The sequence below is a fragment of the Sardina pilchardus genome, chromosome 3, assembly GCF_963854185.1.
Source record: "Sardina pilchardus chromosome 3, fSarPil1.1, whole genome shotgun sequence".
Lineage (NCBI taxonomy): Eukaryota > Metazoa > Chordata > Actinopteri > Clupeiformes > Clupeidae > Sardina > Sardina pilchardus.
The window spans coordinates 26,664,558-26,682,823 of record NC_084996.1 but is presented as its reverse complement, the minus strand read 5'-3'; the positions used below and the strand labels follow the sequence as shown (position 1 = coordinate 26,682,823).

The window sequence follows — 18,266 nt, the reverse complement described above, 5'->3', positions numbered from 1 at the left end:
TCCATCAAAGTACAAAGTGCGGCCAACCAATTTGATTGGTGCAGTCGGTTCAAACTGCTCTGGTTCAGGCATAGTTGCTTCTCAATTGCATGTAAACAAGTCCATACGGAATTTCCCAATTTTGTGGCCGGGGTTCAATTCGGGCTGGCCTACAGGCTACTTAAAACGCACGTGCACACATTCAAACACACACAAACACACACACACACACACACACACACACACACACACACACACACACACACACATTGACACATTCTCCCTCACACTCTCTATCTCTCTCTCTGTCTCTCTCTCTCTCTCTCCGACCTACCCACACACACACACACACACACACATACTGTACACACACGCACACACTTGGTGAGCCACTGCTCTAGTTACTCTCTGAGCTCCTTGGCTACATCTCAAAACTGAAGGGCCCTTGAGACATTATTAGATTACTGAGATTACTGAGACACAGGGTATGAGTGGGTAAACCACATGGGAAATAAATGCACTCAATTGTTTTCTTTCCACCTCTCACTGTCTTCCTCACTTTGCCCGCGGACATCTTGCCTCTCAGGGACATCCTTCCTGTGTCCTGTCCATTCCTGGACCAGCGGGGAGGACCTGGCAGGGGACGTCCTTCAGCACAGGTAGCTTGATCATCACTTTACTCTAGTCTGTTCACAACACACAATTTGCCAGGTTCTCTCTGATAGTAATTCACGTCATCAAAGGGTGTCTGTCATTAGTGTATTCGGTTTTTAAGACATGGTGCACTAATGGGCAGATCATTCTCTTTACAGGTCCAACGGCTGTCAGACTCACTTGTTATTCTCCACAGTCAGTGAAATAAACTATTTGTTTCCACTATTCTTACTACTCACGTGTTGCCTCAACATACTCAAATTCTATTTTCCATGGAAGCCTGGACGTTACCCTTGGATATACTGTATCATCTGGCTGCACAGCTATATTAATTAGCCTACTCTGTTAAAGTTTAGCCATTTTGTTTTACGCTCAATAAAACGGAGGTGATGATGACAAAGTTTACAAGTTGCAAAAGCCATCTGGCTGTGCTAGTTTGACGAAAAAAAGCTGTCGGGCCTGTGACGTCGGACTTACAGCAACAACCGAATTGGCTGGGGTGGTTTGGTAGTATAGTGCCAATTGTATTGGACTAGTAAGCAGTAACCAGAAAGTTCTACCAGTTGTGTTCTAGACATTTGCCCCAGGAAGACTTGGCCCTGCAATTGGTCTACGCACGTTGCTTTCACAGCATCATCTAAATACATTGATCGTGAGCCCCAATGTCAATGATATGCCAAGAGAAAATTCAGTCAGCAAGCAAAGTGTCTTGTGACATTCTCTTGTCCTTTCTGACAGACTAGTTTCAATAATGCCAGAATTGCAGAATTGGCAATACTGCACAGTGGAAATTGCCTGGCTACGCTGAAGCTTTAGGCTCCAATCTATAACATTATAGTGCCAACCGAATCTGTTTCAGCTCCTCCATCACAGCATATGGTGCCATTTCATTGAAGACATTTATTTTAAAAGTGTCACAAAAATGCTGTGCATTCGCTCTGTCTTTGATATATTATAAGAGACTAGAGTTGTGTGAATAAATGCATTATGTGGATCACAGTCAGGGTCAGTATGCCTGCCTGGGTTTGGGGCAGCCACTGGAATTTAACACCTTTCCAGTGTACATCTGAAACTCATCATGGTCTAATTATTGCCCCCCTCTTGTTGCCAGGGGCATGGTGGAGGGCTGGAGGGGCAGTTCCGTCTTCATGAAGGAGCACGGCCAGTGGGCGGAGCTTGCCGGCCACGACTACGTGATGGACCTGATCGCCGACCTGGAGCTGATCCGGGACTTCCCCAAGCAGAAGTCCTACTTCATCATCTCCGCCGACAGCCCCAACCGGACGAGGCCCAACGCCAGCCTGTCAGTAGAGCCGCTGTGGCGATCTCGTCCCTATCTCTGGCCCTTCTATACCTTCTGGCCCCTCTGTGTGTGTCTGTCTGTCTAACTCCTCCTGACCCTGTTGAAGTGTCCTTGAGCAAGACGCTTCACCCCAAAAGTGCTCTCGATGTGCAGGTTGGCGCATTGCATGGCAGCCTCTGCCATCGATGTGTGTGTGTGTGTGAATGAGTGAATGTGAGAAATGACGTTGTAAAGCGCTTTAAGTGCTCGGAGGAGTGGAAAAACGCTATGTAAATACAGTCCATTTACCATTGACATAGATCTTCAAATGAATTACGCTTGTGTCAGTGTTTATTCTGAATAGATTTAACAGACTTGGACTGACTTAGCGAAATGGACACATACAGTCATGGTTGAAATTGTTGGCACCCATGCTAATGTTGACTAACAAGAGGAATATCAAATCATCTTTTGGAAATTGATTTTACTGGCTTAAGTAATAAAATTAGGAAAAATCCAACCTTTAAGGACACACCAATTTTCTTTGTGAATGAATAATGTATCATAAATAAATAAATGTTCTTCCCAAAATACCGAGGTCAAAAATATTGGCACCCCTATGTAACCCTATGGGAATTTAACACATAGGGTTAACATAGGGGCAGGCAGTTTTTTTATTTTTTAAGGCCACGTATTTCATGGATCCAGGATTCTATGCATCCTGATAAAGTTCCCTTGGTCTTTAGAACTAAAATTGACCCACATCATCACACACCCTTCACCATACCTAGAGATAGGCATGGTGTTTTGTTCAGTTTTCTTCAGTTAGCCTATTAGCCTGTTTGATGCTCATTGAACTCAATGCAAATCAACAATTGAACTCAATGCAAATTACAAAGGGGTGCCAATATTTTGACCCCAGTATTTTGGGAAGAACATTTATTTATTTATGATACATTATTCATACACAAAGAAAATTGGTGTGTCCTTAAAGGTTGGATTTTTCCTAATTTTATTACTTAAGCCATTAAAATCAATTTCCAAAAGATGATTTTATATTCCTCTTTTTAGTCAACTTTAGCATGGGGTGCCGACAACTTCAACCATGACTGTAGGTCTTGTGAAATACAAACATGTGTTGCATTATAATCAGTTTCATAGCATAACAATGACACCGTACTATGACATTGCTAAAGTGTCCTACAGTAAGCACATGACATGTTGTCCTTCTCTAGAGCCTTGTCTGTTACTCATTGCAGTGCCCTGTTTGGAAGTGGGTTTGACTCAGATGATGAAAGTCCTCTCACCACGACTCGCCACGCAATGCCCAGCATCCCAGACTCAGACGGATACTACAGTCATGGTCAGTGTGTCTGACATAGCTGCTCAGTGGGGATTCTGAAAAGTTAATAAAAAACAGCTGGCACATTTGTTAGCCAGTGTTAAGGCCAGTTTATAAGCGTACAGTCAGGCACACACGTGTAAATAAAAAAGCACGCACAAACATGTGTAAATGTGTACATATACACATGGTATTCATAGAACATCTTTCTTTCCATAAAACACTTTTTGAATACCTTTCCTGTTTTTACAGTAGAGTCGGACACGTTTAGCGAGCCTCCCACCCAGAGAGGCATGGACAGGTATCTGGACAGCCTGTTTGATCCGGTGCTTTCCGACGGAAGTGGGGTAAGCACGTTCCTATCCCACTCTCCTCAGTTGCCAGTTTGCCCTCCAGCCCTCTTATTACAGTATCTGAAGAGCCTGTTCAACTGAGCACAGCACGCAGGTCTGCTTTTGATCGCTGTATACTGTATATGCATTTTAACCACCAACAGCTCCATGCTAGTGTTGTCTTTATGTGTTGTCTGTGTTTGGGTCACAGCAGCCATATTATCCCTGGTAACTGCATGTTAATGCAGTGAACCCTGTCTCAGGGAGTTAATGATCCTTAGCATGCTAGTCACCCACCACTGAGTAAGGTCTTAAGGTTAAGAGCTATGGGTTATATCGAAAAACTTGAAGTTGTCATATAAACAGTTAGAAATAGTTTTGATTTAGTTAAGAGGAGCTAGTTGGTAAAGTAAGTGATCAGTTTAAGAGCCACTTTACACCAGAATAAACGCTCCTGTTTGTTGGAGTGTCTGAATGTATCAGGTGTTCTTGAACAGTTCCACATCCCAGTTAATGGGGGGTGATTAGGTTACCTGATTACCGTATTTCTTGTTGTATCAAGCACCCCTTACACTTTTACCTTCATTGCTGCTAAGGAACAACTATCTCTATAGTGTTTTAGTGATGCTTTATCAGTCTTTTAATATGTGGAGGAAAAGTATGCTTTCCTCCTGAAATTAAATAATCACCTCAAGACCACACTACCACAATACCACTACCACTACCACTCTTGTTAAAGGTTAACAGATATTGAGAACTTTAAAATATATATATTTATACATTTTGGGTTTTTTTAGGTTTTAATACTGTAAGTCAGCAAACCCAGGGCATCCTCAGTTGACAAAAACAAATCTGTCCATTTAGAAAGTTGACCCTTAAGCTCTTAGTGGTCATTCAGCTGTGGCCAGCTTAAACTAGAGCTGCGCCTCTTTAGAGGGTATAAGGTACTCCCCAGGGAAGATTGAGTTCCCATGGGGCAGTGCCCTGAGGGGTCCTGGCTGGACTGAAGCTCACTCTCCACTCTCCAGGACCTGGAGAAGGCCGCCAGCATGTCCAGCCGTATGATGGGAGCAGGGGGACTTGGGACAGGGGAGGGCGACGAGGACAAGTCCCCATCGGGCAGGTCCTATCCTCCAGGACTGCAGCCCGGAGGTGAGTGAGTGTGTGTGTGTGCGTGCGTATGTGTGTGTGTGTGTGTGTGTGTGTGCATGGATTAAAGTTTTCCGTCATATGACGGATTTCCGTCAACCGGAGGCGCTAGAGGTCAATCATGAGATTGATGCAGATCCGGGGAGAAAATATTTGGGGGGGGGGGGGGGGGGGGGGTGCGGCGCGACCTCCCTTGCAAGCTGCAGTGATGGTTACACCTCTTGTTGAACCCTGTTTTGTGAGATCGGTGCAGATCCGAAAATAAAATAAATGCCGTGTGCTTTTCTTTATATGTTTGGTCACATATGCCGTGTGCTTTTCTTTTGCTATGTTTGGTCATATTTGATTGAACGATAAGTTGATGCAAGTTACGCAACATTATATATAAAAAAAATAGCCTATTGTGTGTGTCTGGTGCGTGTGTCTACTGGCTACTATTTTGGACTCGTGTCGTGCCTAACGCCCCTTAGCTGTTCGATTATACATAGGCTATAAACCTCTCGGGGCTTATTGCTTACATTTTTCACTAGCTATGGGTAGGCTACAGTATCCTAGGCTATGTCTAGGCCTACTATAGAGAATTTATGGGAAAAAGAACAGAGTTTTGAGAAGTGAACGGAGGTTGTGCAATGACATTTCCCGATGCAAAATGCAGAATGCAGCGTTCAACTAGGCTACATGTAATCACACAATTATTACAGCGTATTGCAGCCCACAAATTTAATAATGAAAAAAGTAGCCTAAATCATTCATATATAGTCTATTTTTCTTTTTAATTACTTGGCTACGCAATAAAGTTTCCATTCCAGCATAGCGAACGTTTAACCATGAATGAAGCGGCCGCCTTGTTTCGCATTAATCCCGACACTCTTTTAACCCAATGAAATGTAAAAGTGATCTATCAAATACCCCCGAGATTTTCGTGCTCATCAGTCGCAACTTTTAGCAATATAATCAAACTGTCCCAAAGTAAATTAAACCCCAAACCAAACTGGAAATCCTCTACTTCTGACAATGCTTTTCTCCGATCAGCTGTTCCAAACCAAAGGCATGTCTCCCAATGAACGCACTGGCCTGCCTCGAACACAAGCTCCAAATAGGCTAGGCTATTGTGCTCTGCACAGCATAAGTAGGCTAAATCGTTGGCTATTTGGCCTTTTATTACAAAAATACATTTTACATTTAAAAGCATATCCGAACATTTTCCTTTAGGAAACTCAAGCCTATACCGGAACACGTCATTTTGCTTTCAGTTTTGACGTGATGGCGCTTCTAAAGGAAGGCACGGATGTGTCAGAAATTGATAAAACAGTTAAAAATAAGTGGAGATGGGCTTGGCTATGCGAAATAGGTGATGATGGCAAGCCATTTAGTTCTTGGTGCAAAAAAACGAAACAGCCAGGTGTTTGCTTTTGTGTGGTTTGCCACAAGACAATCGTGTATGGGAGCAATGGCAAGAAAGTTCTTTCACGCCATCAGTCGGAAGCTAGCCATAAGACTAATTGTAGAGCTCTTCGGCACACATCCTCATTGCCTGGCGCAACAACCACCACTACAGAAGTAAGTCTCTCAATGGCTGACCGTGTCTGCGTACAGAAAGCACGCATTTGCTCTTTCATTGCAGAGCACGACCTGTCTTTGACCTTGTCACAGCCTCTTGTCAACCTGATTCGATCAGTTGCAGAAGACCAGAGCGCTCTCTCCAGACTGTCATTGTCCAATGCACACGCCTCCTACTTATGCACACATGGAATTGCAGCTCATTACAAAACAGAGTTGTCCATGAAACTGAAAACAAAGATGTTCTCTTTGAATGCAGATGAGGCAACTGATATGAATATGGACAAGATTTTAAATGTACTTGTGCGCTTTTTTGATGAGGATATGGGGAAAGTAGTGACCCATCATTTTGGCTCAAGAAGAGTGAACATTGCAGATGCCTCAACCCTCACAAATGCAATGGCAGAAATCCTTCACTCCTACAATTTAAATTGGGATCAGGTTGTGTCTGTTTTGTTTGATAACTGCAGCGTTATGAGAGGGAAGCGATCTGGAGTGGAGACGCAGATCAGACAACAAAATGAATCCCTTCTTGACATCAGTGGAGACACAGTGCATATGGTGTCAAATGCTGCCAAGGCCCTTTTGAGTCCATTCAAGAATTTTGTTGAGGATTTCTGCACTGATGTCTACTATGACATTGAAAAGTTCCCCAAGCAGAAGGAATTGTTCGGAGAGTTTCAATCTCTTTTACACATGAAGAGCAGCAAGAGCCTGATTCGCCCCATCAGCAGTAGGTTCCTTCAGATGCTGGAAGTGTGCAACAGGGTAAGGGAGCTAGTGGATCCCCTGATTGCACACTATTTCAGCTTCTTATCACCCCATGATCAGCGCAAATACAGGTAAGATGGGAGTAGTCTTTCCTTTCAATATTTTCACAATTCAATTCAAAGTCTCAAATGCAGTTTTCATTATAGGCTAATCTATTTACTCTTCTTAATCTTATGTACTGTATGTCCTGTGTTTTTTTTACAGATGGCTGCTCAACCAGGTGCTGCAAAAACATGGGGTGACATCTGATGAAAAGGCTAGGATGAATGTACTTCATCAACAACTTGCGAAATCGACAAAGGTCCTAACCGACACAAATAGTGACAGGAAGACAAGAATCTGTGTACTTTTTACAGATTTCAGTAAGCTCACAGCCATGATCGACTTGTACAGAGGTATGGTATATACATATATGTGTGTGTGTACAGTATATATACAGTATATATGTGTGTATGTATATGCCTATGTGTGTGTGGGTGTGGGTGTGTGTGTGTGTGTGTGTGTGTGTGTGTGTGTGTTTATCTATAATCATAAATTAAGGAGCTTGAGGTATAATAACATTATTTAATAAATAATACATTATCACAGGAACCAATTTTTTTCTGAATTGGTTTTGAAATATTTTCAATGGTAAGTTGCAATGTATGTGCATTGAAGATTGTGAAAACATTTTTTTTAATTTTGTTTTTTATGAATTGCAGGTATTCTCCCATCATTCCAGGTCTTCCTGAAGAGACTGCAGCATGAAAAGCCTATGCTTCATGTTCTGCATGTTGAGATGGTGATGCTGGTAAGAGATGTCCTCTCCAAGTTCATGAAACCTGAGGCCATCCCCTTGGATGTGAAGGGCTTGTTGAAACTGGATATCCAGAACCAAGACCTACAGTATCCAAACAAATTGTTGTCGGTTGGTAAATTCAGCCATTTTGCAGTCAACAAGGCCAGGGTGGAGAAGAAACCTTGGGTGCAAGAGTTGTACACCTCATTAAGAGGAGGCTACACCAAGGCAGCTGCATTCCTGCTAAAAAACCTTCCCTTGAGCAATATCATCATTTCCTCTTTGTCTGCACTGTCACCTTCTTTAATCCAGGACCAACACATGCTTAATGCATATAGCACTTTGGCCAAGGCTCTGCCAAATGCCATCTCCACTGATGAACTGGGCCAGCTTGATGAAGAGGTGAGGGCCTATCAGACTGACCTGGATTTGGTGGACAAGGGCAAAGGGTTTGATGACGATGCTGCCCGTATTGATGCTGACTGGTGGCGTGAAATATTCTTAATGAAGACACCAGAAGGCTCAATCAGATTTCCAGTTTTGGGCAAATTGGTGAGGGCACTGCTCTCTTTGTTTACTGGCCCTCTCGTTGAGGGTTCTTTCAACATCATGGACGACATCATCGAGAAGGACAGGGTCAGATTAAACATTGAGACTTATGAAGGCTTTGCGATCATCAAAGCAAACATGAAGGCAGCAGAACAAACATCATCTAACATGAAAATTAGTGCTGCTTTGAGGAGTTCCTGTTTGTCATCATTTAATCGATACAAATGTCATCTTCAGAAGAAGACCGAAAAAATGAATAAAGAGAAGCAGCGGAAAATAAGGGAAGCTGCAAAGGTCCTCTCAGCAGTGAGAGTGAAGAAAGTAAAAAAAACCTCTTCAGCAACCAGATCCTCCCACCCTTCTTCCTCTACATCCAAATATCCAGCTTCCCCTGCAGGCCATCTCCCACCATCCACATCCAAAAAGCAAACTCCTGCAGGCCATCTCCCACCATCCACATCCAAAAAGCAAACTCCTGCAGGCCATCTCCCACCATCCACATCTAAAAAGCAAACTCCTGCAGGCCATCTCCCACCATCCACATCTAAAAAGCAAACCCCCTCAGGCCATCTCCTACCATCCACATCTAAAAAGCAAACTCCTGCAAGCCACCTCCCACCATCCACATCCATAAAGCAAACTCCTGCAAGCCATCTCCCACCATCCACATCTAAAAAGCAAACTCCTGCAAGCCATCTCCCACCATCCACATCCAAAAAGCAAACTCCTGCAAGCCACCTCCCACCATCCACATCCATAAAGCAAACTCCTGCAGGCCATCTCCTACCATCCACATCCAAAAAGCAAACTCCTGCAAGCCATCTCCCGCCCTCCACATCCAAAAAGCAAACAGGAACAGGAACATCAAAAGGTACTCCTGCAGGAACCCTCTCCTCCTCTACCTCCTCATCTACCCCTTCAGAAAACCCTCCCCCCTCAAAAGGCACTCTTGCTGTAACCACCTCCTCCTCCTCCTCACCTACCCCTGCAGGAAAACCCCTCTCCTCAAAAGGAACTCCTGCTGGAACTCCCTCGTCGTCCTCCTCCTCCTCTGGCTCATCTAAAGCCACAACTGCAGGAAAGCCCCCCTTTTCCTCTCCTCCTTCTGGGCCCCAAAACCCCCCACAAAAACGGAAATCAGGTGTCCTGAAGTTAGAGAGCTTTGGATTCACGACTAAGAGGCCAAAGAAGTAGACCTTTTCATTTTCTATTCTTGTGTTTTAGTATTTTAACTTATAAAGTAGGCTAACTCTTATTTTGTTCTGTTACATTTTTTTCTTGTGTTTATTGTTCAAACATTGTATTCTTTCCTGTAATTGTTCCTGAAAATATTGTGGAAATAAATGCTTTCACTGACAACTTGTGCCAAAGTTTTTGTCATGTAAAGCCAATTAACAAAAATGGTTAAGTGTTTTGCGAAATATTGGCTATATGTCCTAGTTTTGAACTTCGAATATTGAGGCAGTATGCGACTTCAACACAAGTCATTGGCTAAAAAAATTTTCAGTCAAATGATTTTTTTTTGCTTTAATCCCTGGTGTGTGTGTCTGTGTGTGTGTGTGTGTGTGTGTGTGTGTCTGTGTCTGTGTCTGTGTCTGTGTCTGTGTCTGTGTCTGTGTCTGTGTCTGTGTCTGTGTCTCTGTGTGTGTGTGTGTGTGTGTGTGTGTGTGTGTGTGTGTGTGCGTGTGTGCGTGTGTGCGTGTGTGTGTGTGTGTGTGTGTGTGTGTGTGTACCGCTGCTACTATTTGCCTCCCCCGCTTCAGTCCTCTAGTGGCTCTCCGCTTACAAACTCATGCATTATGCAGGAAATGCTTAGTATCAATGGGAGTGTTAAAAACAGAATCAATTTGAGTTGAGTATGGGTTATTTTCTCACAGCAGACCTTTCCGGATTTATAAGTTTGATGAAATGATGCAACTTTTTTTGGAAGGTTCAGCCTCACTCTTTGGTTAATCAGCATATCTGCTACTAATTTTAGGGTAGATTTTGTACTGAATTCTATAATGAGAATATAGTAATTTCATCTGTTATATTTATACTTTTATACTTTAACCTGTTATAGTTGTACCTACCTATACCTAAGTAACTCTATCAAAGGTGTATCAAATAACGCATATTACTATCTCAAATAAGTATCAAAGGTACTAACCCATGAACTCATACAGTACACTCAACTTAATGTGGAATTCATCTCTACCCTGAGCCTTTTTTAATGCATCAAATTTCAGGTATACTGTAATTTCTGCTGACTCAGTTTCTCGACATGCATGTAGAAATCTATGCAATTATTTGCCGTGTATTCTTCAACTTTTTTGAGTTCTTTCTTAATTTAAAGTACTTTGTGTGTTTAAAGAACCTCCCACACACACACACACACACACTAAATTATTTCACATGATTCCAACTTCAAGACCCAGTGTGCTCTCACCAATTGTACATCTCAGCAGAGGAACAAAGCCAGCGAGCTCTAATATGCCTGCTCCCCCTGCGTGCCTTTGTGTAGAGCACTGAAATGTTATCCAGCCTCATTGTGCTGCGCTTGCTTTTCTCAGCGGTACCCGTTCTCCCCATCATGGGCGGAATGATGCCACCAATCCCCATGCCAGCCATGCACTCTATGCCCGCCTCTGCTACTCCCTCTGTGCCAGCTGCCCCTTCTATGCCAGCTATGCCCGCTATGCCAGCTTTACACGCTTCTATGCCAGCTATGCCTAATGTGCCAGCGATACCTAATGTGCCAGGTATGGATGAGGTGCCAGGCAAGTAATTGAAAGTTTGCTAGGGGATGCTCCTCTATGGTTCTGACGTGCTTGCCCTGAAATAAAAACTCAGTCATTATCTCATTGTGATATCCACTGCCATGTGTTTTCACCTTTTCTTTTTTCCTCCAAGGGGTTGACCATTCAGTCGTGACACAGCAACAGCAAGCTATTATCAACCAACAAGCAATCATTTTGGTAAGTCACCCCCAAATTGCACAAATCATGAGTATGAATGAATTCATGAAAGTGAAGACATTTTTGATATACAATCAAGGCATATACAATACTCATATGCAGTCACTATACTTACTATAATAAGTATACTACTATACTACTGTGCTAAACTATTGCTGTTACTATACCATACTATACTATAGCCAACTGGTACAGTGGCTGTGCAGTTAGTGCGTAACCCTTTTCCCCTATGCCCGAGGCGTCTTGCTGGTCACTGACTTTTCGCCTTCTTGTTAGCAAGCCCAGCTCCCTGATCCAAAGTTGCACATTTAGGGGTTCGGGAGTACCAGAAGAGGATAAGGGATGATCCGCACACCAGATAGCTCTGAAGAACAGCTGCACAACTTGAAATGCCACAAAATAAAATAAAATAAAAAATATGATGGGAGCTATCTAGTGTGTAGGTCATCTGTTGTCCTCTTGTGATACTCATGTACTGGCTCCTGCATCCATCCAGCTTTGGCTTGGGTGTGCATGGCCCTACACTTGCAGCTTACACGGACCGTAACCTTGGTTACCTTTACCTGTGTGTGTGCTGCAGGCCCAGCAGATGACCATGCAGGCCATGGCCCTGCACCAGCATATGTACAGCTCTCTAGGGGGCCCGACACCGGCCCCCACGGGGACCCCACAGCACATGCCTGCAAACCTGAACCACACACCTCCCACCAGGTCGCCCAGCCCGGTGAGTCCGTCAGTTTGTGTTGATTCATTATTTAAAAGGGACAGTGCACATTAATGTACTCAGAAGCCATGTAAATGTACCAGATTTGTCCATACGAGCTTTTATCTGTAGTCGTTGGTCGGCAGGTTCATTTGTATTATTTTCTATTTTACAGTGGGTATAGTAAGTATTCACACCCATGCTAAAGTTGACTAAAAAGAGGAATATAAAATCATCTTTTGAGAATTGATTGTAATGCCTTAATTAAAAAAATGAGTAAAAATAAAACTGCTGAGGACACTAATTTTCTTTGTGATTGAAGAATGTATCGTAAATAGATAAATGTTCTTCCTTAAATACAGGTTGCATAAGTCTTCAACCCCTATGTTAAATTCCCATTGGAGCAGGAGGATTTTTTATATGTTTTTATTTTTAAAGGCCAGCTATTTCATGGATCCAGGATATTATGCATCCTGATAAAGTTCCCTTGGCCTTTGGAATTAAAATAGCCCCACATCATCACATACCCTTCACCATAGCTAGAGATTGGCATGGTGCTTTTTACAGTTAGCCAATTAGCCTGTTTGATGCTCATTGAGCTCAATGCAAATCAAACAGGCTAATAGGCTAACTGGAAAAAAGCACCATGCCAATCTCTATCTATGGTGAAGGGTATGTGATGATGTGGGGCTATTTTAATTCCAAAGGCCAAGGGAACTTTATCAGGATGCATAATATCCTGGATCCATGAAATAGCTGGCCTTTAAAAATAAAATCATATAAAAAATCCTCCTGCTCCTATGGGAATTTAACATAGGGGTTGAATACTTATGCAACCTGTATTTAAGGAAGAACATTTATCTATTTACGATACATTCTTCAATCACAAAGAAAATTAGTGTCCTTAGCGGTTTGATTTTTACTCATTTTTTGAATTAAGGCATTACAATCAATTCTCAAAGGATGATTTTATATTCCTCTTTTTAGTCAACTTTAGCATGGGTGTGAATACTTACTATACCCACTGTATGTTCAATGTATGTTCTTTGGTATGTTGTCATTTGCTTCTTATTGCTTTATTTTATGTACTTTTTTGGCTTTATTTATACAAAGCACTGTGTATGTAATAAACTTGTCTTGCATTGCTCGCAGAGTTGATACAGTATGTTGGGCCTGCTGGTTTTCCAGTTGATATTTGGTCATGCCCTTTGTATGAGCCATTTCATGAGACATATACTATTATATACTGCATACCATACATATATAGTCATAAAGTTACTAAACTGTGTAATCTATGCAATGTGTGATTTTAAAAGACTGTAGAGCATGTGTACTTAATGACCTACAGAAAATAAAAGGATGCAATTTTCAGATGAAGACCTGGATGAAAGGCAGCTTTTTTGTATTGCCATGCGTGGAAATGATCACCTAATTTCATTCCCCTTAGCATGTGTTTTTTTTTTCTTTTGGTTTTCCATCTGTCTCATAAAAACTGCTTGGAGAAGGCTATCCTCTCTGCCATGGCCCTCACCAAGTTCTCAGAACTGTAGCTACTGGAATGTTCTTATTAAATACATAGCTGTTTTGTTTTTTTTCAGACTAAGCCGGAACGAGGAGAGGTTCTCTATAAGCCAATTCCTCCTGTGCCGCTTTCTAACAGGGAGAGATCTGCACAGCGAAATGCAAGTAAGTCTGCCCTGTGATGTCTTGTGCTCGAGTTATTGTTTTCGTCTACCACTTCAGGCCCCGGCTGAGTCGGACGTAATAGACCCGTAGAGACGGCCCTGTCATGAGCCTCAATTTGTGCGACTGGGAAAGCAAACAGCCTGTGCTACTTTGATGTGGGGGATGAAGTGAGTCGGCTCACTCAATAACATTATGTCTTCAAACATGATATTGGTTGGAATGGCCTCTTTTAAATCTAGGAGGATACCAGGCCTCATGTGAGTCACATAGAAAGCCTATTTAATCAGGTCATGAACTTCAATTTGTGTGGGTGGGGAAAACAATGTTGTTGTTATCCGCTGATATCCCGTAAGGCAATTCAGACGTTACCATTTATTTACTCATTTTAAAGTACTTGCTCTTTTATTCAAGTGTCATATATTTGACATCCCAATTTATTTCAGACAGGTAGTTGTATTATTATATGTTCATAACGTCATCAGCCCAAATGATATGCTGCCAGGTATATCTTTATCTAAGCTTCATTTATTATTTTGTGTTTGTTAATCTTTTGAATGATTGCATTTGATCTGTATGCCTGACATGAGTGCACGCTTTGAATCCTTTTTGACCACTATGGTATACACCTAATTTTGACCCCCATGGTATACACCTAATGTTGAGGCCTGTGCGCGCATAGCCACTTTGATTAAATGTAATACACTGTCTCTGGTGTAGCAAACCAAAACATGGAAAGGCAGATTCGTATAATGTAATGAGTATGTTTATGTTATGTACGTATATGTTATATAAGGGAAAATGTATTGTCCCCCCGTAATTATCAGATAATAAGTCTCGACAGGGCAAACATAATCCCAACGCGCAGCAGAGGGGTTTTGCTTTGTTGAAGGGATTTATTCGCTTATTATGGACGCAAATCATGTTTTCATGTTTTTTGCTCCTCTTTAAGGCCCAACAAGGCCTGTGCCCCCGGGTGACGTGGTTCGGGTCTCTAACTCCGAGCACTTGGAGCCCAGCCACAACATCAAGGACATCATCAAACAGTACCAGCCCACTAGTGTCCCCAAACCTGTGGAGATGCCCAGGTAAGTTGAGTCTAAGATGTCCCCCAATATGGGCTTCAACACTGCTCTTATTGTCTCAAATCAGAATTAGGTTTATGTGGCCAAGTCAGCAAGTAAGAAATTTGGTTCTGACTGGTTTCATTGCAGCAGCACAGATCATATAAAGTATCTAGACTATACAGCTCTGGAAATTGAGATTGAGACCACTGCACATTTTTCTGATATCATCCTACGGTTGCTTAGTGACATTCAAATGAGATGACAGTTGTATTCAAAATTAAGAGACCGAAGAAGGAGTATGGAGGAATGGGGCTTCCGTGTTTGTTTGAATATTATTGTGCAGCTCAAATTAGGCCTCTCATATGCTGGTGCAATCTGGGATACTCAGCTAGGTGGAAGGATCTTGAAATGGCAATGTCAGAGATCCCTCTTCAGGCACTTATATCGGATGGGAAATTAACTAAACACCTTCTGGACAAGGCAAATCCATTTATTGGTTTATCTCTCAAAATCTGGGAGCAAACTAAAAAGCTGTGTAAAATACAAAAAATAGCTAAACTATTAAAATGGTGCGCTTTTGATAGTGATTTCCCCCCCAATGTAAGTGATGAGAGATTTAAGATATGGGCAAAGAATGGTGTCTCTGCTTACTGTACTCTTATACAAAAGGGGTCACTGAAAAGCTTCCAAACTATGAAGGACGAATATGGTCTAGGACAGCAAGATTTTTACAGGTTCCTCCAGATGAGACACTGCTTTGACACTCTTAAGAAAGATGTAGATATGGCACATTTAGATAGTGGATTGATGAAAATATTCATATCTGCTTACAACTCTGAAAATAACTCCAAAACCATATCCAAGATATACAACTGTTTCTCACAAATAAAATCACAGGAGTCCCTGTATATTAAAGAAAAATGGGTTAGTGAGAGCAGTGTTGTTATTTCTCAGGAGGAGTGGTACAATATTTGCCAAACACAATGGAAGACCACTAGCTCTTTATGCTGGAGGGAATTCTGTTGGAAGAACCTGGTACGTTTCTTCATAACCCCCTACCAAAAGCGACACTATACTGATGACTCAGACTGTTGGAGATTATGTCAAACAGATAGTGCAAATCACTATCATATATTCTGGTCCTGCCCAGTGCTAATCCCTTACTGGACAAATGTACATCAGGCTCTACTGGAGGTTTTCCGAGTTGATATTCCATTCAGAATTGACACTCTGTACCTGGGTAACTTTCCAAAAGAGATACATGCTAAGGACAAGAAGCTTATGTCCATCTTACTAGCTGCATGTAAAAAAGCCATAACCCGTAAATGGCTGAAGCAACAAGCTCCTTCGATAGATGATTGGATAGACATAATCTATGACATATACAAAATGGAGAGACTGACATATTGTCTTCAACTCCGGCAAGAAGATTTTACAAGTATATGGTTTAAGTGGACTGTTTATATTGCTCCCAGAAGAGTAGACTTCATATAATGTATATGATATGCATTTAAATCAATATACACATTCCTCCCAGTTCTATAACGTATATAGTTCTGTTTGTGGTACCAGACAGACCTCTTATTGAAGGTTGTACACAAGTCATCAAAAGGCAGTCAAATGTTTTCTTTGTTTGTTTGTATGTTTTTTTTGTTTGTTTGTTTGTTTTCTTATGCGAAATACAAGAGGAATGTGACTGGTAATTACCTGAAGGCTGGCTAGATGGCTTTTGATTGTACTGATGCGGATGGTATTGTTTATTATGTCCCTGACTTGTGTATTTGTCTGCTTTGATTTTGAGTGTACAGTTGCTGAGAAGGATGTAATGTGTCCTCATTGATGTATCTCTCTGTAATGCTCTGGATACCAATAAAAACTATAAATTAAAAAAAAAAAAAAAATTAAGAGACCACTGCAAATTTGAATATGACCGACAACTCATTCGAATGTCACTGAGCAACAGTACAGTATATAAAGACAATGCAATATAAACAACTGTATACACAAAGTAGTTATACTTGTACTTAAAGTTCATGCCATGGCTAGCAACAGTAATGTGCATTGTGTATAAGAGTGGAATATGATGTGTGAATATTTGTAGAAGTGTAACAGGATGTGCAGCTTGTAGAACTGCAGTTGATGTGTAGTAACTGGTCATCTCCGTCACCTACTCTCCCCCTGCAGAAAGGAGGCGAAAGTGTTTACGAGGAGGCCAGACCCTCATGATGAAGCCATGCTGATCCTGAAGGACCAGATGGCCTCTCCTCCCCCACAGGTTGACCACACCATCAGAAATGATGAATTGTGCCCAATAAATTGATCGGTTCAAATCAATCAAATGCTCCACATCTAAAACATTTCTGTCTCTCTTCTTCACTGCGAACGCACCACACCAACTCTCTGAACAGAGAAAGAAGATTTATGGCCCTTCGCCTTCGTCCGCTGCGTCAGCACGCGAGTCGAGATATGACGACGGCCGAATCCCGAAGTCGGTGAAAAGGTCCCACCCTCCAGTGCCAGCTGTTAGCCACAGGCACCCGCCCCCAGCCCCAGGTTTGTCCAATAGAAACTGTCCTCAGGCTGTTAGTGACAGAGAGGTAGAGAAAACAGAGTGGCGACACTCCCATAAGAGGCTGTGGGGGAAAAGATGGCAGCACTTTCCTATGCCAGTTTCCAGGTTATTGGAGTTTTGGAACTTCAAACAGCCAATCTCTTGGACAGTAGTCAATGCGTTAATTGATTACACTCTCCAGCATCCAGAAATACATCCCACCCCCCTGCGATTCAGCCGTTCTGCACAGGTTTTTTGGAACTTTTGATCGTGTGGGGCGGCAACGTCAAAGAGAGTCGCAACTCTCTCTTTCTACGGCTCTGGTTAGTGGCAGCCACAGGCACCCGCCCCAACCCCTTGGTTTGTCCAATAGAATCTGACCTCAGGTTGCTAGTGACAGGCCTGCCTGTGACTCTTTGTGTGCGGAGGTGGTTGTGATTGGCCGGTTTTGTGTTGTTATGCCACAGTGTCCAGAGAGCTGCCGGTGGAGACGGAGACCATCAAGACCCAGCTGCACAAACGGAGCAGTGAAGAGCACTACACCTACACCAACGTGCCCTGGAAGATTTACCTCAGGAAAGAGGTGAGGCTGGGCCCACACTACACACACACACACGCACACACGCACACGCACACGCACACACGCACACACACACACACACACTCTCACACACACACACACACACACACACACACACACACACACACACACACACACACACACACATACACACACAGAAACACAAACACATACATACATTATATTCATCACACACACACACACACACACACACACACTCACACACACACACATGATGAAATCTGGGAAAACCCATCACATGGTGAAATCAAAAGTCAAAAGAAATCAAAAATCAAAAGTTGATTACTGCTCCGCTTCAACCCTCTCAT

General features: G+C 42.5%; 1 protein-coding gene across 1 annotated transcript in view; it reads left to right on the top strand.

Moving 5' to 3' along the window:
* myo15aa (myosin XVAa) overlaps positions 1-18,266 on the top strand; it is a 47,745-nt gene that overhangs the window by 16,518 nt on the left and 12,961 nt on the right. The window contains exons 28-42 of the mRNA XM_062530986.1: positions 566-638; positions 1,745-1,936; positions 3,175-3,278; positions 3,510-3,604; positions 4,618-4,745; positions 6,769-7,066; positions 7,274-7,289; positions 7,426-7,464; positions 7,771-8,483; positions 11,934-12,077; positions 13,655-13,742; positions 14,692-14,827; positions 16,991-17,081; positions 17,215-17,359; positions 17,825-17,940. Coding sequence (XP_062386970.1) covers positions 566-638; positions 1,745-1,936; positions 3,175-3,278; positions 3,510-3,604; positions 4,618-4,745; positions 6,769-7,066; positions 7,274-7,289; positions 7,426-7,464; positions 7,771-8,483; positions 11,934-12,077; positions 13,655-13,742; positions 14,692-14,827; positions 16,991-17,081; positions 17,215-17,359; positions 17,825-17,940 — 2,378 coding nt within the window. The remainder of the gene's footprint in view (positions 1-565; positions 639-1,744; positions 1,937-3,174; positions 3,279-3,509; positions 3,605-4,617; positions 4,746-6,768; positions 7,067-7,273; positions 7,290-7,425; positions 7,465-7,770; positions 8,484-11,933; positions 12,078-13,654; positions 13,743-14,691; positions 14,828-16,990; positions 17,082-17,214; positions 17,360-17,824; positions 17,941-18,266) is intronic.